Raw genomic sequence first — 23,732 nt, forward strand, 5'->3', positions numbered from 1 at the left:
CTGACAACGGGGCTGCCCTGCTCCGCTGTCGCGCCGGTTATCGACACATCTCGCTGACGGCGGGACGGTAGCTCCCAGCAGGACTACAACTCCCGGCGTACCCCGCAGCAGAACGCGCTTCCGTCAGGTCCCGCCTCGGAACTACCGCTCCCGGCGTGCCCCGCGGCGGAGGACGGTGTCGGGCGGACCTCGCCCCAGGACTACAATTCCCGTAGTGCCCTGCGGTCCGGCCCCGCCCGGCGGGGCGCGGTTTCCGCTCGGCAGCATGGCGGCAGCGGCGCGGAGGGTGCGGATTCGGTGTATCCCGGTGCCACCGGGTGTACAGCGCTGGTGCCGGGCGTTGACCGGAGCCGCTGAACTGCCCCCGCCCCCTCCTCCTCCCCCTCCTTCCCATTCTCCGCCGCCCTCCGCCAGGGGCCGGTCTCTGGCGGCGGCGGTGGGCGCCGGGGCGGCGGCGCTGGTGCTGCTGTGGGCCCGAGAGCGCCGCCGGCCCCCGCTGAGCGCCGCCGTGCCCTCCCCGCCGCCCGCCCCGCCGCCTACCTCGCCCCGCGCCGCCTTCAACTTCATCGCCGACGTGGTGGAGAAGACGGCGCCCGCGCTGGTCTACGTGGAGATCGTGGGCAGGTACCGGCACCGGGAGGTCCCCGGGAGAGATTTCCCTCCTCCCTGCGGAGTGTGGCCTCGGCCCCTCCGGGACCTCTGCCTCAGGCTTGTCCTGAACTGTCCCGGAGGCTCCCGAAAGTGCCTCGGGAGAGACCGACACGAGGCTGCCGCACGTCGCTGCCACTTCCATGTCCTCCGGGGCCGTCTGGCGGAGCTGCCTCCCGGGCTGCCCCCGTTAGTCTGCCTAGGAGCAGCACTCGGCATTTCCCTGTGTGCTCTCTGATGTTCTCACCATCCAATGCCTCCGGCCTCTCGGAGCACCTCTGTGCAGCAGCTCTCCCCTCTGGCTGGGTGACTTCTGCTTCTAGCTTGGTGTCACCCGTGTGCAGTGTCACCCTCTCTGTCTCGCAATTTAAGGAGGCATCAGCTGGTGCTGCTCCTTCCCTGGGTTCCTGACCCACACTGGCAATAATTCACCATCAGCTGGGCTTTGGCCTTGCTTGATGGTCCATCCCATTTTCCATTCCCTTCACTTGACTACCAGCAGGGCCCAGAGCTGTGAGTCTGCTCCCGCTATCAGGAAACGTTCCTGTGGCCTCTCAGGTATTTGTTACCTGCTCAAAGGCTGGGCTCCGTGTGTTCTGGCCTTGTCTCTGCACAGGTCACAGCCCCTCCTGCTCTTGCACACTTCTCTTCCTGGTAGGAATGTACCTTTGTGGCTGTGCATGAGTTCTGGATTCCTGCTGCATTTGTGCAGATTCCCCTCTTTGTGCAGACTGTTGGGACAGGGAAGGATTTCCCCATCGTGCCGCTGCCCATGCACCCTCGCTGCTCCCTGCTGTCCCTGCCACCCCTCCTGACCTGTGCCCTCCTTGCAGACACCCCTTCCTGGGCCGGGAGGTTCCCATCTCCAACGGTTCGGGCTTCCTGGTGTCCCCGGACGGGCTGATCGTCACCAACGCGCACGTGGTGGCCAACCGTCGGCGCGTGCGGGTGAAGCTGGCGAGCGGCGAGATGTACGACGCCGTGGTGCACGACGTGGACCAGGTGGCGGACATCGCCACCATCAAGATCAAGCCCAAGGTGTGTGCGTGTCACAGCCGTGGGGACACCGGGGAGCGGGGACGTTCCCTGTGTTTGTCACGCTGACCGGCTCGCTCCCCACAGCACCCGCTGCCCACGCTGCCGCTGGGGCGCTCGGCCGAGGTGAGGCAGGGCGAGTTTGTGGTGGCCATGGGCAGCCCCTTCGCCCTGCAGAATACCATCACCTCGGGCATCGTCAGCTCGGCGCAGCGCGGCAGCCGCGAGCTGGGCCTGGCCGCCACCGACATGGAGTACATCCAGACCGACGCTGCCATCGATGTAAGGGACGTGGGCACTGGGAGGGAGGAGGGGCTCGCATGGGGGTTCTGGCTGGTCACCCTGGGATTGGCCTCAGGATGGGGCTCTTGTGGTCTGCTCACACTCTCTCTCTCCTCTGCTGCAGTTTGGGAACTCTGGGGGCCCCCTCGTCAACCTGGTGAGTCCTGCTGCTTGTCTCCTTGCTGGCTGGGACAGGGATGTGCCGTGTGCCCCTTGCTCCTCCCTGTGGGAGTGCTTGTGTGTGCTGGGAGGAGGGAGAGGAGGGCTAAGCCTGGCGTGAGAACCCTGTGCAGTATCTGAGGCAGGTGGAACTGATGGGGCTCTGGTGGAGACGAGGTCTGGCTGGTGCTGGCAGGGCAGGGCCAGGGACTGCCTGGACTCATCCCATAGACTCAACCTTGGCAGGGTCAGGTAGGACACAGGGACAGAAGCCTGGGAAGGGGTGGGTGCACAGGCAGGACCCCAGGCTGGTGCAGTAGTTCCCCTGCTCTCCACAGTGATCCAGGCTGGGTAGCCCAGTGCCCTTTCCCTGCAGGATGGCGAGGTGATTGGTGTGAACACCATGAAGGTGACCTCGGGCATCTCCTTTGCCATCCCTTCCGACCGGCTGCGGAAGTTCCTGCAGAAGGAGGAGCAGCGCAAGAGTAAGTGGGGACCTCCATGCTTGGGTGCTGGGGGAGGCTCTGGCACAGCTGAACTTCCCAAGAAAGGCAAAGAGAGCAGGAGAAGTGTTTGGGGCCTCATCTGGTGCCACAGGAAAGTTGTGCTGGTGCTCCCCTGCCCTGCCTGGTTCTCCTGTGACACTGGGGAGGAACATTCTCTCTCAAAAATCTGACAAACCGGGGAAGCCAAGTCACGGTGTAAAACGCATCACCTGGAATGCTCCTGCTGGCACTGGGAACTGGACTGAGCTGTTGTAGGGATTTGGAGTGGCTCTGGATGCTCCCTGTTGTGAGGGCTCAGCCCAGCACTGTTCTGTTTTCCAGCCATGACATTCCATGTCCTGTCCTTCCACAGGCTCTTGGTTTGGCAATGCAGAGACGAAGCGCCGGTACATCGGGGTGATGATGCTGACCCTCACTCCCAGGTACCTGTCCTGAGGTCAGGGGCCAACAGATCGGTCCTGTTGGGGCAGGGATGTGCTGGGATCTTCCCAACTAACTGAGGGTGCCTGGTTTTGGGAGGTTTGTCTCCACATCTTAAGCTTTCACTCTCAAATCTCTTTGTGCTTGTGTTGTGGTTAGACTCCTGGCTGGCCCAGGGGTAAATTGGAAACTTGCAGGTTTCTACATTTGTAGTAGTCTCTGTGAGCAGATAAAAAGTGCTCTGTCTGACAGGAGGGTGGAGCCAGGTGGGGGTCGGGCTCTGCTCCCAGGGAACAGGACTACAGGAAACTGCCTCAGGTTGTGCCATGGGAGGCTGAGATTGGATACTGGGAAAATTCCTTCTTGGAAAGGGGTGTCCAGCCCTGGCACATCTGCCTAGGGCAATGGTGGAGTCCCCATCCCTGGTGGGATTTAACAGCTGTGTGGATGTGGCACTTGGGGACATGGTCAGTGGTGGCCTTGGCAGAGCTGGGGTTGGACTTGATCTTAAAAGTCTTTTCTAAACCAAGCAATTCTGTGAAGTGCCCATGTCAGTAAGCAGGACCTGTGCTCTCACCTGTGGGAGCAGTTCTCAAGGACAACACCTGCTCTGGTTCTTCGGTTCTTGCAGTCACGTTTAAGGGACCTTCAGCTGCCTCGTGGGGCTGGTGTTGTGCCATGCTGGGCAAACACCTTCTGGGGCTGTGCTCTGCTCTCCTTAAAGTCTGGTGAGTTCCCCAATGCCCAGCAGATGGTGCTGGTACCCGGCAGAACCCGAGGGATGTGGGAGGCCGGCCCAGGCTCCTCCTGCTTTCCTGGCCACGCTTGCAGAGACCGGGTCTGTCAGGAAGCAGCGTGAAATTCTTCGGACGCGGCTCCTGGGACGCGGGTCCAGGGAAACCACCTGACTGCCAGGCTTGTTTGTGCCCAGCAGGAAGGGCTCCCAACAAGGGATTGCTTGCCTTGGAATCGGGTGACTGCCCTGAACACCCTGAACCTTTCCATCTGGAAACTTCCCTGGCACAGGAAGGAGAAGCTCCATGTTGGGCACAGGCTCAGGCACAGACCTTGTTCTGTCCATGGTGCCCACGCCGGATAAGAGAGAGGGGGCACAGAGACATTTGAGGGTCCATGAGAAATCCCTTTTTTTACTGTGAGAAGGGTGCTTAGACCCTGGCACACATAGCCTGGAGGGTCCTTGGGGATCCTCAAAACCCAACTGGACACAGTCCAGAGCAGCTTGCCCTGACTGAGGCTGCTGGGGGTCGGGAGAGATGAGCTTGAGAGGCCTCTTCCCACCTCTGCTGTGTGAAATTGGGAAGGCTTGGCAGCTTTTACTGGGCTGTGGGACTGCACAGCAGAGTTCAGCACGGACCACAGCCACGTGGGGAGTCCTGACTGGCTGAGCAGGGACCTGAGAGGAGCAGAGCTGGGCAGACACTGTGTGGGTCTGCAGGGACTGGAGCTGATGCAGTGTTTGAGGGAAGAATGCTGTCACTCCAGAGACATCCAGCTGGAGTGCTGCAACAGTTGGGGAGAATCCAAAGAGGAGCTGTGAGAGATGCAGAGTTTAAATTTGGTTTAGAAATCCTACAATCTGTGGGAAAGTTGGAGAAACTGTGATTGTTTAGTCTCTAGACTCAGGAGGAGAGTTCTGCTGACACGTCTGGCAGGAAGAGGGGCACAGTTTGTGTTGTTTATCCTCCTCACCTAGGGCACAGAAGTGAAACCGCAGTAGGGGAGGGATGGGTCTGACCCTGGGAAGGGTGATGTGACGTTGGGATGTGCATCACCACCGCTCTGATCCAGCTGGCAGCTGCTCCAGGGGTTTCCAGCTCTCCCTGGTGCCACTGGGATTCTCGTTTTCTCTTTCTGACAGGAGGATGGCTGTGTTAGGAGCTGGCAGCTGTGGCTTGTGCTCAGCAGGGAGCAGGAACACAGGAGGGGAGGTTCTGTGCCTGCTCTCTAATCCTGTGCAGCTGAAGGGGGTGGGGTGGGAGCCCTGCTCTGCCTCCAGCTCCATCCCTGATGCCGATGTTCACTCTGCAGCATCCTGGCAGAGCTGAAGCTGCGTGACCCCACCTTTCCTGACATCTCCTATGGCGTGCTGATCCACAAGGTGATCATCGGCTCCCCGGCACACCAGTAAGTGCTGCCCTGTGCCTCAGGGGTGTGTCAGGGAGCAGCTGTGGGATGTATTTTGCTGCAGAGCAGCAGGGCTTGGGCTCTGCAGCAGAAACCACCTGGGGACCTTTTCCCAGGCTGGGTGGCTCACTGGACAAGTACCGGTGCGGCTGTAGAACCCCTTGGTGCCGCAGCTCCCGCTGCACTCGCATGATGATGACGCCGAGCGTCTGCCTCACCCTCTGTGTGTTCATCCGTGTTCTCCCCGCAGGGCAGGGCTGAAGGCCGGGGATGTGGTGCTGGAGATCAACGGGACGGCGTCGCGGCGCGCCGAGGACGTGTACGAGGCAGTGCGGACACAGCAGAACCTTGCCCTGCTGGTGCGGCGCGGCTACGACACCCTGCTGGTGAGCGTCGTCCCCGAGGTCACCGAGTAGCAGAGACCGCCCGGCGCTGGCCCGGAGCCGAGGGCAGGACTGAGATGTGTCCGTGCTGGCCAGTCAGAGATGGAGAGCTGGAAGGGGCCAGGAGAGGGGCCTGTGCTTGGGTGACTTGTGGTGCAGCTGCTCCCCTCTATACTCAAATAAAGCACTTTTCTAGCAGCCCCCAGGGCCATGTGGCCTCCTTCCCGTGGCAGCAGCAATTGCCTTGTGGAGGCTGGGCTGTGTGGGACCCTGCTCCTGTCAGTTCCCATATGAGATCCTGTGGCTGGGGAGGAGCTTGCTGTGCCTCCAGGGACCTTAGCAATGTTCATGCCACCTGCTTGGTACCCACCTGGGCTGGGATCTGACTTCTCTCTGTACCTGGCAGGCAGCTGTTGAGCCATGGATTGTGTGGCTCTTCTGTGAGAGCGGCCCCGGAGCGGGTCTGGGACCGGCATTACCTCCCTGGAGTGCAGCAGTGCTGCTGTGCCATGGCTGTCTGGTCACATCCCTTCTGCTGGGAGCTCTGTGACTGCTCCAAGCCCTGTGTCCACATCACCTGTGCAGCAGCTTTCCAGGCCGTGGTGAACTCGGTGCCAATGTTGGACTCGCGATGGCTGGAGCAGCAGCTCCTGGCCCTGATGTCCAGGAGGGCTGAGGATGGGAGCCGCAGGCGGGGCCGGGGCTCTGCCTGTCCCGCCCCTAGCTGGCTGTCAGTGCTGGAGCTCTGCTCCCACACACACCCGGCCCCTGGGGACAGCTGGAGGCCGAGGGCCTCCGGGGAAGCAGGAGCTCCGGCTGTTCCTCGCCTTCCTGGAAGAGCCGGAGCAGCGGCTCAGCGGCGAGGGCAGCCCGGAGCAGCGCAGGAATGCGGCTGTCGGGCCAGGCCCTGCCCGTGACGGCGCTCCCGAGCCCCGGCCCGTCGCTTTTGGGACATGAAAGAAGCACAGTTCCTCAGGGGTGCTGCGGCGAGGGGCGGCTCTGCCCTGAGAACAGGCCTCCTTTCAGCAGCCGCGGCCTCGCCGGAGGAATTCGCTGCCCCGGCCAGCGCCGCCGGCTCGGGGGAAATGGCGGCGTGTCTGGCATAGCTGCTCCGGCTGCGCTGACCGCAGCGCGTTCCAGGAGCGAGCCAAGGCCTGTCCCCTCCTCCCAAGCAGTGGGGAAGGGGGCGGTGGGGTCGGAGCACCCAGCTGAGGGTGAGGGTTGTGCCTCCCTCGGCCCTCGTGTCGCACCCGAGTGTTCTGCCCGCTGTCTCGGCCCCAGGCCCTGCCGGGCTGTGCTCCCACACGAGTCGAGGCAGCCCCTCTCTGCTGTGAGACCTCAGTTGTTGTGGGTCACAGTCCCGCGGACCCCAATCCTCAAGGGTCACAGCTCCAGGATGGGATTTCTGCTCGGTAACATTTGAGGGGGAACCAGCTCCTCACCACATCCCCACTCCTCAGTCCCCCCACCCACGGTGGTGTGGGGCTGCTGCTGGTCCCTTCCTCTCATCCAGAGGAGCAGCCGTGGCTGAGGAGGGTGCTGGGGGCTGCTGTGGGGCCAGGGCTGTGTGGATGAGGCATTGCAGGGCCCAGGGGATGCTCCCACACTGCCAGAGCGTGGTGACCAGCCCTGCAGCGTGAACCGTGCCACCTCCTCCTGCCAGGCCGCTCCTCCCAACCCACAGACGTGCCAGCAGCCATTGGGAAATAGAACTTACAACTTTATAGAGGAAATAAAATTACAACTGAGAGGTGGGGTAGAAGCTACCCCTGGGCAGTGCTGTGGGCAGAGACACCTGCACCATCCCCGGGGGACCAGGGGCTCCTGGGGCCCTGTGTGGGTTGTGGGAGTTGGGGTGCAGCACCTCCCGGACCGTACCCGTGTGCCGCAGCCCAGGGGATGTGGGCACGGTCTTCTGGCCAGTGGTTGGGGTGGCAGCCCCAGGCTGGGAGGTGCAGGTGTTGGTGCCTCCAGCACCAGCCCCCATGAGGTGGGGAAGGGCAGCCGGTGGTGAGTCCTGGGCAGTCCCCGGCAGGACACAGTGGCAGCAGCACTGGGCATCAGGCCTCCCTGCCGATCTCCCAGCGGCTTCCTCCCACCCGTATGGGGTGAGGGAGGGAGATGCCTGTCTCCCCAGGGCTGGGGCCCTATGAAATCTGGTTGTTGAGCTGACCTGGGTACTGCTCAAACCGCTTGTTGGCCTCCTCGCTGAGCGCATCTCCTGCGGGCAGAGGGCAGGGGCTGTCGGCCCTGATGCAGTGCATCCCCTGCCCTGCCAGCACCTTCCACTGTAGCTGCCCTCAGCACCACAATCCCAGCCCATCCTCATCCTCACGGCTTCCTGCAGCCCCGTCACTGCCCGCCACCCTCACCCTGTGCCGTGCCCCGGGCCGTTACCGATGTGGCAGCTGTGCACCCAGATGCGGTGCCCATCGTACTTGCAGTTGCATTTCATGGCATTGTTGGTGAAGTCACTTTCTGCCACCTCGAAGTTGGGGTTGATCACGACCTGTGGGACACCGACAGTGAGACCCCATGCCCCAGGCTCACAGGATGTGTCTCCCCAGCTGTGGTGGGTGTGCTGGAGAGCTCCAAGGATAGAGTGGCTGCTGATGCGGTGGGGTGATGCTGTCCCTGTGCACTGTGCGCCCCCGAGCAGTGCTGCTCAGAGACGGAAAACCCACGTGGCATGTGTGAGCAAGCCCTGCACATCTGTGGGCACAAGGACACAGCCAGCACAGGCACCAGCACCCCTGAGCTCCAGTGGGAGAGAGGGATAGGTGGCTGAAGTGTGTGGAGGGCTGAGGTGCAGGGACAGAGGCTGGGAGGGTGGCAGGAGGGGCCAGGGTGGGTCAGATGCAGCACCTGCAGGATGTAGTTGCCTGGCTTGACGTCAGTGATGTCGATCCACTGGCAGTCGATGTCGTGCCGGTACAGGTCCCAGCAGCCCACGGTGATGCCCTGCTCCCCAAAGTTGGCACACTCGTACCTCTTGGCCACATCTGCAGGCAGGAGGAGACACAGCTCGTCCCTGCTGAGCCCCCCAGCCTGGCCCCAGGATGGGGACACAGGCAGGGACGGTGCTGCAGGGCCCCATGCTGCCTACCTTCCTCGCACTCGGTGTCTTCCAGGCAGAAGCTGGCCTTGTGTCCCTCGGCCACCCTGGTGCCGTTGGGAGTCAGGATGTCGTAGTGGGTGAAGATGTCCATGCTGTGGTAGTGCCTGTGGGAGGGAGCCACCACCTGCTGCAGACTGCCCTGCCCTGCATCAGCCCCCTGCCACCTGCCGAGCCTCTCACCACCAGGAACGTCCCCACAGCCCCTCTCTGAGGTGGCAGCACTGTGAGGTTGGGCAGAGCTGTGCCCTCCCCTGGAAGGGGACACAGCTGTCCCCAGCCAGCTGTCCCAGGCAAAGCAGAGGGCTCAGCAGCAGAGCACAGCCTGCAGCCCTGTCCTTGTTCTCCTGGAGATCCTAACCCCCACACTGCTCATCCAGGAACAGCCCGAAGCCAAACCAGGCAAAACTGGACGCTGGGCAGCAGATTGGGACTATCCAGCGTCACCCTCACCCAGAGTCACCCTCACTCAGTGTCATACTTTCACAGTGTCACTCTGTTTCAGCACCACCCCTGCCCAGCACCCTCCTCACACAGCCCATTGCAGCACCACCAGCCTCTCCCCACCCTGACCCCCAGCCCCATCTGTCCCCTGCCCCACACTCACCGGTGGCACTCGTGCCAGACCCAGGAGTGGCGGCCGGCCTTGGGACGGAAGTCGGCGCGGCCGCGGTTGTGGATCTGGGAGGAGAAGCGGAGCAGGCGGCGGTGTCCGTAGGGCCAGTTGGCCAGGCGGGCCGAGCTGGCCAGGCAGTTTTCCTCAGCAGCGCAGTACAGCATGTGCAGCGGCCGGTCCTCGATGTACGCCGTCTCCTGCACCAGCGGTGCGTGCAGCAGCAGGTCGGAGGCGGCTGGGGACAGGCGGCTGCTCAGGGACAGGCCCTGCTCTCGGCAGGGATGGGGCGAGTGGAGGGGACGGAGCAGTGCCCAGTGCTGGACGTGTGCCCTCCCCATTGGCATTGGCTGACCCCTGACCTCCATCTGCAAACCCCACTGACCACAGCCCCTGGCCCCACAGCACTGCTGTCTACAGAGCCCACTGCCCGCAGAGCCCACTGCCCGCAGAGCCCACTGCCCACAGACCCACTGCCCTCAGACCCACAGCCTGCAGAGCCCACTGCCCGCAGACCCCACTGCCCACAGACCCACAGCCTGCAGAGCCCACTGCCCGCAGAGCCCACTGCCCACAGACCCACAGCCTGCAGAGCCCACTGCCCGCAGACCCACTGCCCGCAGACCCCACTGCCCACAGACCCACAGCCTGCAGACCCACAGCCTGCAGACCCCCTCCCTGCAGAGCCCACTGCCCACAGACCCACTGCCCGCAGAGCCCACTGCCCGCAGACCCACAGCCTGCAGACCCCCTCCCTGCAGACCCCCCACTGCCCACAGAGCCCACTGCCCACACACCCCACTGCCCGCAGAGCCCACTGCCCGCAGAGCCCACTGCCCACAGAGCCCACTGCCCGCAGACCCACAGCCTGCAGACCCCACTGCCCACACACCCCACTGCCCGCAGAGCCCCTCCCTGCAGACCCCCCACCCACAGACAGGCCCCCTGCAGCCCCCATTGCCCACAGCTCCCGTGGCCGCTCACTCTCGGAGCAGATGACGCCCGCAGCGAAGCGTGTGCCCGTGTTCCTGCAGCTCAGGCTGGCTCCGTGGTGCTGGCAGTGGCTCAGGGACATCTCGTGGCCAGCACACTTCACCCCGCTCATGACCATCTCTGTCACATTGCTGGCGTCCCAGTACCACGTCTCCTGGGGAGGGGGTGAGGCAGGGTGGGTGCCAGGGCTGGCAGCTACATTGCTCAGCATCACTTACACCCACGCTGCAGCCAAGCCCCCCACCACAGCTGCCCCTAGCTGCCCACATGGGTCCCGTCCTGTGACATGGAGCGGCCACATCCCTCTGTCCCCATCTGTCCCCATGCAGGCCCACGGTCATTTGGAAGTGCCGGCCGGTGCCTGCGCTCGCCAGGGCGTCACCGGGGCCCTCCCCGCTGGCACCTACCGTCACCGCGTGCAGGGAGTAGCCCAGGCCGAGCTGACGACAGGCCACCATGGCCTCCTTGGTGGTCCAGCCATCGCTGCAGACCGTGCCCCACTTACTGCCTCGTTTCACCTCCACGCGGCCCTCAAACTCCGTCCTCCCGCCGGCCAGGCGGATCTGCGGGGAAGCCCTGGGGCCGTGAGCGGGCACCCCACGCTGTGCCACCTCCACCCCCGTCCCCATCCCCATCCATCCCTGTCCCCAGCCCCGTGAGCAGTGGTGGTGGCTGCTGCTGCCCTGGCCAAGCTGGTGCTGGCACCTACTTGTAAGCCGTGGTTAGCGAATCCCAGACCCAGCTGGCGACAGGCCACCATCGCCTCGAGCGTACCCCAGCCTTCGCCGCAGACCAGACCCCAGCGGGGCTGGTCCCCATCGCCAGCCCCCACCGCCACCTCGACCCGCCCCTCGAAGCGGCTCCGGCCCCCGCTCAGCCGAATCTGCAGAGAAAGGCAGTGGCAGCATCATCACCATCACAGGTGATGCTCCCCTGGACCGCAGGACTGTCCCCAGCCCCTGTCCCAGCACAGCTCTGCCTGCACAGAGGGATGGGGAAGCCAGGAACGGAGCAGTGCCAAGCACAGCTTTGGTTGGCAGGGAATTCGCCAAAACTGGTGGATTTGGGGATAAGAAATCACTTGTCAGTTTGGGAATTATCTCACCAGCGCAGGGAAAACAGTTCATTTTGAAATGGCGTCATTTGAAAGAGTTAAAGATCATTTAAAAAGCTCAAAGTGGATGAAACGATAGGCCAGGGCAAACAGGAACAAGGGGCTCCATTTGCTTGTTTCATCACAGGTAAAAAAAAATCTCTCTTGGTTGGCCCACAGTGATTTTTTTTTTCTGGTGTTTCTGCTGGGGAGTGGGCACAGGCTGGCAACAGGAAAAGCAGCAGGGAGCAGCTGCCCCACACCTCCCCTCACTGAGCAGCACCCACAGAGCACCCAGAGCCCCCACAGCCTCCCCTCTGCCCCCCTCCTCACAGGGGCTCCCACCCACAAAACCCCTGAGCTCCCAGGGCAGCCCTTGTCCCAGAACAGGGGGAAATGTGTGGGGTGCAGAGGAGGAGAGATGAGGGTCCCACAGATCCTGTGGCCTTTTCCAGCACCCCACTCTGAGGCCCCACTGCTGGGAGCCCCAAGGAGCCAGCAGCCCCCCATAGTGCCCACCAGGTTCTCGTAGCCCATGTAGGGGATGTTGCAGCGAACAGCCGCGTCCTCCGTGTGCTTGCAGTCCTCCTGTGTGATGTTCCTGAAGGGGCAGTTCCATAGGGACTTCTCGGTGCCCCGGCACTGCACCTCGTTCAGGTGGATGGGGCCCGTCCCTGCCGGAGAACAGCAGAAATCAGGGCCCTGTGACACAGGGATGCTCAAGGCCACCTTGTCCCCAAGGCTACCCTCTCTTTTTGGCAGGTCTTAGGGAACTGGACACTCCAGCCTCCACAGCTGCTGCCTGGGGCAGTGTGGTTGAGTGGCTGTGGTCCCATTGGGATGCTCCATGTGCATCCAGCAGCCCAGTGCTCACAGAACACCCCAGCTAAGCAAAGCCTGGATGAGTGCCTCATGCGCAGAAGGGGATGCCTGGCCCCCCTGCCCCAGCAGCCTCACCTTGCCCCATGCGTGCCCCGGTGAGTGCCTCCTTGGCGCTGCCGAAGCCCAGCTCGCGGCACACGACGCTGGCCGACTGCAGGTTCCAGCGGTCGTCGCAGATCGTGCCCCACTCGCTGCTCTTGAGCACCTCAACACGGCCCTCACCGATCCTCGCACCGCCCTTCAGCCGGATCCGGGGCTGCGGGAGCAGGGACAGGTGAGGGACAGTGTGGAATGGCACAACGCAGTGCTGGCCGTGACTCCTGGGGTGTGCAGGGACAGCACACCGTCCCCACCTCCTGCTCCACTCACCCAGCAACCCACACACCTGCAGAGCCCAGGGGACAGAGCCTGGCCGTGGGGCGCTGTCCAGCTGTGGGCCACCACAGGACTCTTCCCCCTCCCTACAGGGCTCACCTGGCCCTGCTGCTGCTGCTGCTGCCGCTGCTTCTTCTTGTGGGCATTGCCAGTGGCGAAGAGGGGCCCGGGCACGCAGCTGACCACGGCGGGCATGCCGGCCCCGCAGGCTGCTGAGGAGTTCCCCCGGTAGAACTCGAAGGAGCACATGGACAGGTGCACCTCTGTCCCCGTGCAGGACACCGAGTGCAGGCGGTAGTTGAGCTGCTGCCGCTCCGTGAAGAGCCTGTGAAGGGAGAGGAGCCCTGAGCCATGGCCAGCGTGGCCAGTGGCAGTGGAGGTGTCACCAGCCACCCTGCCTGCAGCTGCATGTGCTGGCTGTGCCCTTTGCCCTGTCCCCAGGGTGACACACGGTGCTGCCAGGCACCCACCCCTTGCCAACTGCCTGTCCCACACCCCCAGCAGCACATGGGGACACGCACAGCTCTGGTGGGACTGCACGAGGCTCCTGTCTCTGGCTCTCCACTGGAGCCATTTACCTCTTCTTGGGCCCTATGTCCTCCCTGTGCTTTTGTTTAGACTGAGATTTGGAGGCCAGCCTGGAAAATAGAAAACAACCATCACGAAGCCTGGGGCCTCAGGCTGTCACCTGTGCCCGCAGCAGTGACACAGCGAGCACAGCCTGCCCTGGCTTCACTGGAGGCTGAACTGGGCACCTTGGCCCCCAGGAAGACTCATGTGCATCCCCTTTGTGTCACACAGGGGTGCAACAGCATCATCTGCTGCCGGCAGTGTGACACAGCCACACTCTGCAGCAGCGATGCAGTTTCCTGCATGCATTCCACCAGGAAACTGCTGGATGCAGACACATCCTGCTCTGCCTTGTCACACAGCGAAAGATCAAACACCAGCAGCCACCATTTGATCGGTCAGGTGTGGGTGAGGTGTGTCTGTGTCCTCATCCACGCCACCGCTGTGCCGTGTCCCCAAGGTGCAGGACACCGGGCAAGCAGCACCAAGCAAGCAGCACAGGCAGCCCCAGGGTGCTTGCCCTGGGGCCGTGGGACACGGTGGGACTTGCTGCAGGCTGGCAAGGACCTGCTGCCAGCGAGGGAAGCAGCCCTGGCACAGGCTGAGCCATGAGGGGAAGCTGCCTTGGGCTCAGCACACACAAGGTGTAGCTGCAATCCCAACATCCTCAAATACTTTGCTGCCCTCAGGGAGGAAGATGCTGAGCAGAGCCAAAACCCCAGAGCTCACAAGGAGTGAAGGGCAGAGCGGCTCAAAGGAGGGCAGGGGACTGAGAGCCCCAGGAACCGGGCAGAACCAAGCCTGGCCACTGTCCTTGCATGCCAGCACAGGTTGGTGTCAGCCTGCACAGCCCAGTGAGCCCCAGGACACAGCTGGGGCTGGGATTCAGACAGCCAGAGGGCACCAGTGCCCATTCACACTCAGGAAAACACATCTGGATCCTGCAGCTGGATCTGGGTCCCCAGGACAAGATGTCATGTATGTGGTGTGAGCCCCAGGGGGAGCAGCAAGAGGAGATGGGGGGTGTGGAACTGTTCCTGCCAGGGCTGAGGTGGGAGCTGTGAGGATCCTGGCTCTTCCAGCAGGGAGGGAAGAGCACAAGAGAAAAGAAGCGTGACTGACAACAAAAGGTTCAGGCTCAGGGTAAGGAAAACCTTTTGCCCATGAGGGCTGTTCCATACTGGAGCAGAGACCACAGGACTGCAGAATTTCCATCCTTGGAAGGTTTTAAAAGCCAGCTGGAGGAAGTCCTGGGTTTAGCCCACAGCTGGCTCTGCTCCACACAAGGGAGTTGGACCAGGATTTTCAGAAGTCCCTTCCAGCCTGCATTAGCCTATGCCTTCATATGACTGTGGCTGTGCAGCCCCAAACTGATCAGCCCCTACAAAACAGTGTGGGTCTCAGGAGCCAGTTCCTGCTCGGGGCAGAGGGACAGGACTGAAGCTTCATGGAGACACAAAACATTTCCTTCCTTCAGGGGAAGGACCTGCTTGCTGAGAAAGGGGCAGTCAGCACCAAACCAGCCAGGAAACAGCACACTGGAGCAAACAAGACCTTCAAGTGTGGGTTGAAAAAAATGCACGGGATGACCCTGTCTGAATTCCCATCAGCAGCTGCAGGAGCTGGCAAGGATGGCTGCTGGGGACACAGACCTGGGAGTGTCACAGTGAAGAGCTCGCAGTGGGTGTAGGGCACATTCAGCATCAGGGAAAGCAGTGGGACTGGGGCAAGGTCCCTTGCTGGGGGCAAAGCATCGTGACAGCAGGCTCAGGAAAGAGGTGAGAGAGGATGGGCTCTAGCTCAGTGTATCCACCAATAAATCCAGCAGCAGGATTCAGGGATGGAGGGAAAAGGCAGTCAGAGCAACCCCTGGGCCTGGCAGAAAGGCAGCAAGAGGGAGTGGGCAGAGGATGCAAGACTCCAAGCAGATGTGGCACTCAGGGCAGGACCTGCCCCACTGTGCCCATCAGCACTGCTGAGCATGGGCTCTGATGCCCGCACCAGACAATCCTGCAGGGAATGGAGGGGTGCACAGCCTTTCCAGAGTCCCCACTGCTGCTTTCTGCAGAAAGCAGCCCATTTCCATAGCCCTTCTTCCCCATCCTCCAGGAGAGACGGCTCTGCTCCGAGGCCTCCTGCTCCCCTCCCAGGGTGCCAGGACTCCCGCCTGGCAGGACAGGGCTGCTCTGCCTGGAGCACGACCAGCCTGGGAGAGAAATCATCTCTCATGGGGAATGGGGGACCCCAGCACGCACAGGCAGGTCCCCTGGGGTGGGCTTTGTCCTACTGGGCCAGCACAGCCCAAGCCTTCAGTCTGCTCCATCCGGATCCATTTGTGCCTGGATCCATTCTGACGGTGGAGACTGGTGGGGCCAGGCAGCCCAGCTCTGCCACGGCTCAGCAGATGGGGCACCCTGGCCCCTTACCTGCTGCCCAGCCTCGGGCTGTGGCCCTTCATCCTGGCTGCTCGCTTCAGCCGCCTGTGGAGCAACACCGGAGCTGCCTGCTCAGGGCACACACAGTGCCAGGCATGGCATGGCCGTGCCCCTCACTGCAGCCTTGTGTGGCTGGAGCATCCCCTGATGGCTGCAAACCTTCCCTTGGGATGGGGACACCACTGCCAGGGAGTGCTCCCCTTGTAGTGGTCTTTGCAGTAGTGTGTGTGGTAGGGGGATGGCCATGGCCCCCCAAACACCCCATGTCCCCCCAGCTTGGTAAGCAAGTGTCCAGATGGCCAGCTGGGACTCGAACTGGTGAGAAGCAGGGTGGGAGGGATTTTAGGAGCCACAACTCCCAACAGCACAGTCCCTGCTGTCCCCCCACGCCCCTAGCACCATCCCCAGCCCTGTGCCCCGGGCACTGCTTGGACACCCCACCCCTGGGGGCTCCCTGCCGGCCTCACTCACTTGTAGAAGTTCCTGTTGACTTTCTTCTCTGCCGGGAAGCCCATCATGCCACAGATGACACGGCTGTTGTGGCTGTCCCAGCCCTGGTCGCAGATCTGTGCCCAGCTGTCCTTGTAGCGCACCTCCACGATGCCCTCTGTCACCGGCAGCTGCCGCCGCCCCCCAGACACCACCGGCCGCAGCCGGACCTCCTCCACGTGGCTCTGCTCGGTCTGTGGGGATCAGATCAGCCCCAGCTCACATCCCATCCCATTCCCACTCCTCCTGCCGGCCCACTCCCAGGGAATCTCCTGGGATGCAGGAGAGGGGTCTCCAGTCACAGGTGGGGCACAGGGACAGCTGGTCCTGCATTCCTGCTGACCACATCTGAGGGCCCTGGGCAGTCAAGGCTTGAACCTCATCCAGAGAATTCAGAACTCTTGTCCCCTTGTGTCCCCAAGTGCATCTCCGGGGAGCACAACTAGGGAAGCCAGTGCCTCTTTCCTTCACCCCCAGGGAGAGTTCTCAGACTGCCCCACACCCAGGGTGCTCTGTGGCATCCTGGACATCACCAGCTTCCCACTCTGGCCAGCAGCTTCCTCACCTCGATGACGTTGGAGTCCTTGAAGCCTGGAATGCGTTCATCCTTGCACACAACACCTGCATCTTCCTCATGGCTGCAGTCGCTGTTCCCCCAGCCCCGGTGTTTGCAGTCCCCGATGCTCTTCTCGCTTCCGGCACAGTTCACATTGTCCAGCCAGATCCGCCCTGCCAGACACGGCCTAGGGGTGAGGGGGAGCCAAGCATCCCCTGGGAACAGGGAAGGTGCCCAGAGAGCACGGCCAGGGACCACACGGGTTACAGCAGGAGCTGCTGCACAAAGCTGAGGCTGGTGAAATGCCAAGAGTAAAGTTCTGGAGGCGGGCGGTGTGTGTGTGTGTCTGCAGATGGGGAGTCCCCACCTTCCCAAGGGGCTGCTCTGACAGACAGAAACACGTCCCACATGTACACACACGAGCACACAACCCCTGCCAGCCACTCTCCAAACACAGAACCCGCCCCATGCAGACCTCTTGGGGCGCTCACCCTGCCCTGGGCACTGTGGGGGCTGTGCCAGGGGGACGCTGTGCCCACCACCCCTCTCTTACCGACTCCTTTGCCGTACTTGGCGCTGTGTGCCCAGCCGGTGGCAGCCACGAAGCCGAGGTGCCGGCACAGCACGTGCGCGTTGCCCAGCGTGAAGTCGTCGTCGCAGATGGTTCCCCACTCGTCGTTGTAGAAGACCTCGACGCGGCCTTCGTTGTGCTTGCGGGGGTAACCGGCCAGGCGGAACCTCAGCTGGGGCCCGGGGGCGTGTGTGGGGCCCGGGGGGGTGGGCTGGGCACTGCCCACCCACAGCCAGGCGCTGCCCAGCAGCACCAGCAGCTCCGGCCATGCCCACGTGCCGCAGCCTCCCATGGCAGCGTGGCCCTGCAGGGGCAGACAGGCAAAACTGGACCAAAATTGAACGCAACACCCCCATCCAGCCCCCCTGCCCGGCACCAGCACAGCCACGTGCCGTGTCCTGGCCAGAGTGCCCCTGACACAGAGCCCCTGCACTGGCTCTGCACCCCTGGGGCTGTGCCCTGTCCCCTGTCCCCTGTCCCCGTCCCCCTCTGACAGCAGCCCCTGCTGAGCCCCCACGGCGCTGTCCGGACACATCTGAAGGATGAGCTGCCAGAGCTGAGAGAGCTGGAACAGGCTCAGGGCACAGGGAAAGCCCAGCTGGATGGGCCAGGAGCTCATCCAGCAGGAGCAGGGAATGGCTGCTGGCTGAGGGGATTCCAGCCCATGCTCCTGCTCTCCGTGACGAGCGAGGCAGCCGGAGCGTTCACATTCCTCTGTGCTGCGTTCCTCCATTCCTCCGACAATATTTGTGGCTCCCTGAATACCTGAGGGAGATGTGGTATTCCTGCACCAGTCCCACGGCAAACAATAGTGAAAACCCTTCTCTGTGAGCCACCCTCCCTTCCCAGCGCGCTGTTCCCATGGATCCTGTAGCTCAGGAGCAGCATTTCTGCACGGGTGGTGTTGACAAGCTCGGATTGATGCTCACCCACGACCACCAGCACGGCCACCTGCCCACCTCCCTGTCCACTGCCACCCCGTGCCACCATCCCTGCCAGTCCCTTCCACGGTGGGAAAGCATTCCCCCAAAACACCCCCAGGGCAGCCCCCCAGCAGGATGTCTCTGTCTCCAAGTCCCCACTCTGAGCACAGTTCCTGCCTGCTGCACTCACACAGACCGTGCTTGCCGTTAGAAAACATTAAAAAGGACAAGTTTTGGCTTTCCTGGGGTGATTTAAAATTCCCGTATTTAGCTGCAGCATCACAGAGAAAGGGAAACAAATTCAAATCCCACACAGAGCTGGGGGCTGGCATGGATGCTCCACCTCCCCACCGGCCTCCAGGGCAGGGTTTTCACAGAGGAATCAGCCTCATTCCTGCTTGGTTCACTTTTCCAGATGATGAGGACCTGGCCCACACGCCAGCCTCCTGAGAATGCCTTCTGAGCTGAGGCAAGGATGAACAGGATGGTGCCCAGTGCCAGCCCCTTCTCCACACCCATAGCACAAACAGGAGCCTCCATAGGGCCCAGCCCTGCTCCCTGCCTGCCCCTTTGGGCACAGGTCACATTGGAGGTGCCACCAGGAGCAGTGAGAGGCTCGGGATGAACCTGGTGCCTGCAGGGATGCTCAGGAATAGAGCACTGCTGGTCCAGCTCTACACCAGACACAGCGTGGGGAACGACAGGACGTGGCACTCAGTACTCTGGTCTGGCTGACAAGGCAGGGATTGGTCACAGGTTGGACTCCATGACCCTGGAGATCTTTTCCAACCCTAGAATTCTATGAAGCACATCACCTCCCTCAGAGCAACCACATCAGCATGGGTCTGGCTCTCTCCTCTATCACAACTGGGGCACCACAGAGCTGGTGGGGACATGGGTCAGGCAGCTGGGAGCCCTGGAGTTGGTGGGAGCCAGCTCTGGGCTCCTGGTGCCACAGCTGCCTGCTCTGGCACTGTGAGACCATCAGAGCTCAGCAGGACGCGTGTTTGTGGGCAGACAGCAGGGAAACGCTCTGCTGAACCTTCTACCCAGCCAGCAGGAAGGGAGGGAGAGTGTGAAGGGCCACCCCAGCCCTGCCAGTGGCTTAGGAAAGGGGATCTCTGGGCTTGGAATGTGAATTCTCCATCCCCATCTCCACACCGCCTGGGAAGCGGTATGGGATGAGTTTGCATCATCTCACAGCAGTAACAAACTTTTTATTCCACCCCTGGGTCACCGAGGGGACATCTCCCTGCCCAGAGGAAGGGCTGTGAACCCTTAGAGCTGTCCTGACACACAAATGTGCTGGCTGTAACACGTCTTTCCTTAGGGAAAGCTGGAGTGCACAAGGATTGGAGCTTCCCCAGCAGTCCTGAGAGAGCAGGATGCTCTGCTGTGGAACTGGGCAGTTTTACAATGGGGTTAGTACAACCCTAAAGGACAGCAGCACAATTAATGCCAATCCCCATGGTCCAGCAGAAATAGCCTGTGTCAGGAAGTGGGAATGGCCTTTTATGAGATCACAGGTCCCGTTAATTGGAGTAACTGTGTTGATGTAACAGGCTGAGACTGGAAGGCATTTGATTCATCTTGCACCACCTTTTAATGAATAATTAGCACTCAACAAAATCAGTGCACCTTCTCCTAAGTGGATTAAAACTGGTCACCTGCTGGAACTAAAATGTGGGGAAGTCACCACTCTGTGGGCTTTCTGGTGAGCATCACATGCTTTTCAAAGCAAAACTGTGCCAGGAGGAGGAAAAAAGTACCTTCCTGGTACAGGCTGCAGAGACAGAAATGGGAGGAAGCAGAGATGGGAATAGGGACTGCCTGGTAAATCAGCATCATGCAGCCTACATCCTTGGCTACAAGGAAAATTTAAATCTGTGGATTGAGAAACAAATCACAGAGGACCACAGACCAGAATGTGGCACCTGGAAAGTGCTGGGCTTTGTAAATTATTGATTCCCCCCTGAGCCTCAGCAGCGTGACCTCCAGGGTCTGTAATCCCTGCTCCTGGGTCTTGCTTCAGCTCTGCTCCAGCACCTCTCATCCCCACTGTGCTTCCTCCACCCTGGCACCTCAGCTCTGCCACTCACCTCAGAGTTTCCCAGTGACATTCCCAGCTGAGCTGTGTGGGGCCAAAGCCTTTTCCATGCCCAGCCCAGGACAGCTGCTGTGTGAGCTCCCTGCAGCACAGCACGGCTCCTTCCCCATTCCTGTACCACCTCCCTCTCCGAACACGCTCCGTGTCCGTGTCCCGGGCAGTCAGGCTAACAGGGCTCTCATTGTCCACATCACTTTTTCCGTTCTCTGAGGCACAAGCTGTGCGTTTGCTCCTCTCCTGGTGCCCAACTGCTCGTTCTGCTCGCAGGCTTTGCTCCAGCCCTGCCTGCTGCCCTGGAAGGGGAGCACACCCCAGCATCCCAACCATCCTGCTGTCAGCTCCAGCCAGGGACAGTCTCCTGTTGGACCAGGGCTTGTGCCATTCTGGATGTGTTTGTGCCACTCTGGCTGTGCTGCCCTGGGCACAGATGCTCAGCAGAACTCCACTGTAAGGGTAAAGGGCTCTGGAGGACGGGCTGGCTGGAGCGAGCGCTGGGCGTGGGAGCCGGGAAGCAGCCCAGGTTCTTGCCACTGCCCAGGAAACCTCAGGAATGTCCCAGCCGGGTGTGCACGAGGCCCTGAGCCACATCTCAGCCTGCAGCACAGCTGGTGCTGGTGGTGGGGTGTCCAAGTCAAAATCCTGGGGCTCCCTCCAGTCCTCAATCTCAGCCCTGCGCTGCTGAGGGTGGCATGGGTGAGAGGATCCTTCAGGGCAGGGGAGCAGCAGGAACCATGGCACTGCTCATACTGCTCCCATGCCAGCCCACTGACTCTGCTTGTCCCAGTGCGTGACAGAGTCACCCTGACAGGGCCTACAGCCCTTATGGCCAGGCACTGTCCCCATCATTGCTCTGCATCTTACACAGGGGCTGCCCCTTCCAGAGGGGTCAGCTGTGCTGGTGGGGGTGCCCCGGGCCCAGGACTGCTCAAATCATGTGTGTCATTCAGCACACACTGGGCATACAGCAGGACATCATTCTGCCCCACCAAAATCCCAGTGAACAGCTAGCAGACCTCAGGAAGGGGCAGCTCCTGGTGAGGCAGGTCCTTGGGTAAGTCCGTGTGTTTGATCAGCACGGGGTATCCGTGCAGCACAGGGACAACATCCCAAGCCACAGCAGCAGGGAAGGGCCAGGCCACAGGGACGTGCTTGCTCAGCAGCAGCAGCCTTGGACACACCCATGGGACATGGAGCATCCCAGGCACTGACAACTGGGAGGGCTCAGAGAACAGCAGCACAAGAGAGCGAGGACCTGGGAAACCCGCCAGTACAAGGGAGAGGAAGCTCGCTCTGTTTATCCTTCCTTGAGAAGGTTAAGGGGTGACACAGTCACTCTCTGTTGATGTCCCATGCCAGGACATCCCTGAGAGCATGGGGTCACGTCCGCAGCAGTTGGGGCAGGAGAAGGTCTGGTGAGTCCCATGGCTTCAGGGCTCCATCCCTCCCCTTCTCCCCAGGGCCCCATCACACACGGCCCAGTGCTGGCCCTTTCGCAATCCAGCCGCCTGGATGGGCCTGCTCTGCTTTTCCCACTTCCCGGCAGTGCTGGGAGCGCGTGAGCACCAAGCAGGGGAGCCCCGACATCCCCACCCTGCTCAGGAGGGGACCCAACATGGGTCAGAGCTCCGGGGTAAGCACCACCAAGGTCTGGAAGGGAGCAGGGTTCCACAAACTGGTCCCAGAAGCACCAGGAATCTGTATTCCCTGGCAGGATTGGTGTCACTCCCAAAACGACAACCTCCTGTGGCTGGGAGCTCACTGTCCCTTGCTGCCCGAAGGGAGGGTGCCTGCCCCTGCCACCCACCGTGTGCCCCCATTCCTGGCCAGGACAGGGACCCTGCTGCAGAATGGACACAGTGGCTCTGGGGGTGTCAGCAGGGACAAAACACTCTGTGGGGCTGGGGCAGCACCTCCCTTCCCCTGACAACTCCAGGTCCAGCCCCATTGGGCTACCTGATGTCTCCATGTCCTGCTGTCACCCCCTAAGCCAGGGCAGGTCACAGCACAGCTCCTTGCAGCTCCTACCCCCACTCAGCCTCCGGAGGACACAGCAGGGCCCTCAGCTCTGAGCTGCCCCCGGCTCGGGAGAGGCAGCCCTGGGAGGAACCAGCAGCCGGCAGGAGGGAAAGACCTCGGAGGAACGCACAAACATCAGCCATCCCCACGGGCTGAGGGGTGGGCAGCGGGGCTGTGGGGCTGCTGGTGGGGCTGCTGGTGTCCCAAGCACCCTGGAGCAGGGAACCAGCCTTCCCGGACCTGCTGGAGACGGGACCGGCTCAGCTGCGGGCTCCTCGGAGAGCAGCTGGGAAGGCAAAAAGCCAGCCGCGGAGAATCATCCCTTCCAGCGCCGCCAGCCCTCCCGCCCCACATCCCTCCATCCATCCTCTCTCTTCCATGAGCTACAGCAAGTCCGGTCCTCATGGAAACCCTGAGTCTCCACCGGCCTTTGGAACCCGCAGCTCGGCCCGCAGCCCGCACGCTTTGGGGTGCGCTACAGCCTCGAAACGGCACCCACAACCCTGCCGGGTCCGCCGGGTCCCGCTTCCCGTGGGACACCCGCGCTGCCCGCCCGGTCACGGTACCCGCGGGGCACGGCCCGCGGCAGCTCCCGCAGCACGGCAGCGCCCACGGGCACGGCACGGCCACGGCACGGCCACGCTCCGAACACCGGGGCTTTGGGGCGGCATCGCCGCACCCACCCCGCGCCCGGGACACCCCCGAGGCGCCCCGGCCCCGCAAGGCGCCGCCGCTCCCGGGACAGCCGCTCCCGGGCCCGCGCGGTATCTCCGGGCCATGCCGAACCGAACCGAGCCGTGCCGAACCGAGCCGTGCTGTGCCGAGCCGAGCCGTACAGCGCCGTGCCGAGCTGTGCCGAACGCAGCCGAACCGCGCGGTGCCGAACCGAGCCGTACCAAGTTCTGCAGTGCCGTACCGAACTGAGCCGTGCCGAGCCGTGCAGTGCCGTATCGTATCCTGCCGTGCCGAGCCGACCAATTTCGGTCCGTGCCGCCGCGCTCCGCCCCGGCCCGCCCCGCGCCGTGCCCGTGTCCATGTCCGGGGCCGCCCCGGTCCGCGCCGAGCGGCCCCGGCCCCGCCGCCGGGACGACCCGGACGGGCCCGCGCCGCCCGCGCCCCCCGCCCGCCGCCCCACCATGGGGCCGGCTCCAGCCCCCGCCCCGGCTGGGCTCGGCTCCAGGGCCGGCCTCGGCCCAGCCGGGACGGAGCCGATGGAGCTGCCAGGCGAGCCCTCACGGCCGGGGTTTGGGCCATCCCGACCCCTCCCAGCCCTCTCCTCACCCCGTGGCCGGGGCAGCCAGCTCCGAAGGGCAAGAGAGGGTAACAGCCGGGAATGGTTTGCCGTTTTCCAGAGGCTGCAGTGGGGTGGTTGGAGAGATTTCCCTCCCCGGTCATCCTGCCTGTCCTGGGCAGGCT

At 62.5% G+C, this 23,732-nt stretch overlaps 2 protein-coding genes across 6 annotated transcripts; one reads left to right on the plus strand and one right to left on the minus strand.

Annotated features, from left to right (window-relative positions):
- Window positions 1-11: 11 nt before the first annotated feature.
- HTRA2 (HtrA serine peptidase 2) lies at window positions 12-5,776 on the plus strand. 2 transcript variants are annotated; one of them, XM_088056728.1, is made up of 8 exons: window positions 12-624; window positions 1,482-1,686; window positions 1,771-1,965; window positions 2,090-2,122; window positions 2,501-2,609; window positions 2,983-3,052; window positions 5,100-5,195; window positions 5,446-5,776. In XM_088056728.1, exons 1-8 carry the CDS (start codon window positions 266-268, stop codon window positions 5,609-5,611), a joined length of 1,233 nt encoding a protein of 410 aa, XP_087912854.1. In that variant the 5' UTR covers window positions 12-265; the 3' UTR covers window positions 5,612-5,776. The 2 variants fall into 2 exon arrangements, with proteins under 2 accessions (XP_087912854.1, XP_087912855.1); XM_088056729.1 differs by lacking the exon at window positions 2,090-2,122.
- Window positions 5,777-7,277: 1,501 nt separating this feature from the next.
- On the minus strand, window positions 7,278-23,354 carry LOXL3 (lysyl oxidase like 3). Of its 4 annotated transcripts, none has more exons than XM_088056947.1 (15): window positions 23,233-23,354; window positions 17,253-17,574; window positions 16,709-16,872; window positions 16,126-16,337; window positions 12,749-12,974; window positions 12,350-12,530; window positions 11,912-12,066; window positions 11,009-11,182; window positions 10,707-10,862; window positions 10,291-10,453; window positions 9,301-9,544; window positions 8,685-8,800; window positions 8,444-8,580; window positions 7,976-8,087; window positions 7,278-7,799 (listed from the first exon to the last, which is right to left on the minus strand). In XM_088056947.1, exons 1-15 carry the CDS (start codon window positions 23,350-23,352, stop codon window positions 7,726-7,728), a joined length of 2,556 nt encoding a protein of 851 aa, XP_087913073.1. In that variant the 5' UTR covers window positions 23,353-23,354; the 3' UTR covers window positions 7,278-7,725. The 4 variants fall into 4 exon arrangements, with proteins under 4 accessions (XP_087913073.1, XP_087913074.1, XP_087913075.1 ...); XM_088056948.1 differs by having other exon boundaries at window positions 23,213-23,315; XM_088056949.1 differs by lacking the exon at window positions 11,009-11,182.
- Window positions 23,355-23,732: the final 378 nt, after the last annotated feature.

This window comes from Pseudopodoces humilis, chromosome 6 (genome assembly GCF_049639895.1).
Source record: "Pseudopodoces humilis isolate 2021_Gansu_Grassland_sample_001 chromosome 6, ASM4963989v1, whole genome shotgun sequence".
Lineage (NCBI taxonomy): Eukaryota > Metazoa > Chordata > Aves > Passeriformes > Paridae > Pseudopodoces > Pseudopodoces humilis.